Genomic DNA, 1,967 nt, shown 5'->3' with positions numbered 1-1,967 from the left:
CTACAGATGAAGAGCAAAACAGAGTTGATTCAAATAAAACATAATCCATCAAGTTCGTCAAGATACTTTCAATTATTGTATCAAACCCCCCATCAAGATAAGCACCAATATGGCATATACTTGAGAAAGAATATATTTTTATTTTTAAAATTCCATATAGTTAAAAAAGTATATTTTATTATTATACAGAAATAAATATTGAATAGGAATATATTCTTTAACAAAGTCAAGTTATAAATGTTTAAGGGCCATCAACTTATCTTCATAAATAAAACCCTAACCCTAGCAACTCTTACTTTAAAGTCAAGAGGGCTCACACTGAAAAACCTAAACGTCATAAACTTCCTTGTTCATCTGCTCCACTAGTCTCCTCTTTTCACCCTAAATATTGTACTTGCTAATTATTGCTTTATCCTTTTGGGAGTCTTCTCCTAAGTATTTAATTAGATAAACTTAAAGTTTTTGATGCAAGGCTTCTGTAATGGAGGAAGGTGGTGAGAAGCATGATTGGGTTGATGATGACTCCCAAGAGGAACTTGTGAGAGAGCTTCTTGATGAGGAGTCACCTTTCTTTGTCCTATCTCAAGGCACAATTCAGCCCAAAGCGATAACTTCAGAAGAAGAGGTCAGTAAACAACTTGTGTCCAATGTGTATTCAGGGCCGAGGATCGAAGATATTGAGAATGCTTTATCATCAGTGTCAAACTGGAAGGATCAACCCCAGCAGACCACTAGGTTAGTTTGGTCTTCCCTTGGATCTTTCTTTGAGCTAATGATTAATGTTTCATTTGATCTTAATTAAATTAACAATATATTTGTTTTTCGACAGGATTAATTCAATGCTGGAAAGAAATTTGAGTAAAATAGAGAGTAAGTATACTCTAAAGGTCAGAAGCTGTGGCAATGGCATGGCTGATGATGGATATAAATGGAGGAAATATGGCCAAAAATCCATCAAAAACAGCCCTAATCCAAGGTCACTGTCTTTTTCCTCTCTCTCTCTCTCTCTCTCAACCTAATAGAAATCTGCTTGCTTAGTCATTGTTCTGAAAGTTTCCATATTAAGTAAGTGGGTTTTCCTTTAAATTGGGATGAAACAGGAGCTATTACAAGTGCACGAACCCAAGATGCAACGCGAAGAAGCAGGTAGAGAAGTCCAGAGATGAGGCAGATACACTCATCATCACCTATGAAGGGCTCCACCTACACTTTGTCGACCCATATTTCCCACCACTCAGTGACCAGCCTTTTCAACATGATAATAATGAACCAACCAAGAAGCCCAGGAAGGCCATTTCGGAATCTGATGAGTCACGGGCTTTTGGACTTCCACAAACAATGCAAATCCAAGAAGCTACAACAAATAATATCAACTCAGCTGTCTCGTTGGAAGGCTGCCCTTGCCCTCAAGAGGTAGCTTCGGAAGGGTTGCTTGAAGATGTGGTGCCTTGGATTATAAGGAATCCATTCCACAACAATATTATCTCCTCCAATTCCACCTCTTGTTCATCTTCACAGACTCGCTCCCCTCCTGTTTCACCCTCTTCTCTCTCTTGGTCTCCTAATTATAATCCCTGGCCTGTTTTCATATAATCATCATATATTCTAGCATTAATTAGGTGAACATTTTTCTTTGTTGATCGAAAGTTGAAATCCCAATAAATTATAGTAAGTTTTTGTTAATTCTAATTACTCTGCTCTTATTATTATAATCATAATTAATGGTGTGGTTCCACACAACAAAATAATTGAATGACTTGTAATTATAGAATTTTAATTCTGGATTGATAAAGTTTAATTATATCGTAATTTTCAATGTTCTGTTTGATGGTATAAATTATAATTATACAATCATATAATTTTAAATTCTAAAAATATATTAATTATTATAAAATTATCAATAATAAATTTCTAAAAAATTAATAAAACCTAAAATCCAACCGTTATATATATAAAAATCACGTTAG

The 1,967-nt window shown here is 34.8% G+C and overlaps 1 protein-coding gene across 1 annotated transcript; it reads left to right on the top strand.

Annotated features, from left to right (window-relative positions):
- The first annotated feature begins 224 nt into the window (after positions 1-224).
- Positions 225-1,683, top strand: LOC107899316 (probable WRKY transcription factor 49). The gene is made up of 3 exons (XM_041091236.1): positions 225-735; positions 830-976; positions 1,101-1,683. Exons 1-3 carry the CDS (start codon positions 482-484, stop codon positions 1,591-1,593), a joined length of 894 nt encoding a protein of 297 aa, XP_040947170.1. The 5' UTR covers positions 225-481; the 3' UTR covers positions 1,594-1,683.
- The last annotated feature ends 284 nt before the right edge of the window (positions 1,684-1,967 follow it).

The sequence above is a fragment of the Gossypium hirsutum genome, chromosome D04 (genome assembly GCF_007990345.1).
Source record: "Gossypium hirsutum isolate 1008001.06 chromosome D04, Gossypium_hirsutum_v2.1, whole genome shotgun sequence".
NCBI classification, from domain to species: Eukaryota; Viridiplantae; Streptophyta; class Magnoliopsida; order Malvales; family Malvaceae; genus Gossypium; species Gossypium hirsutum.
The sequence above is the reverse complement of the archived record's forward strand: the minus strand, read 5'-3'. Positions and strand labels throughout refer to the sequence as shown.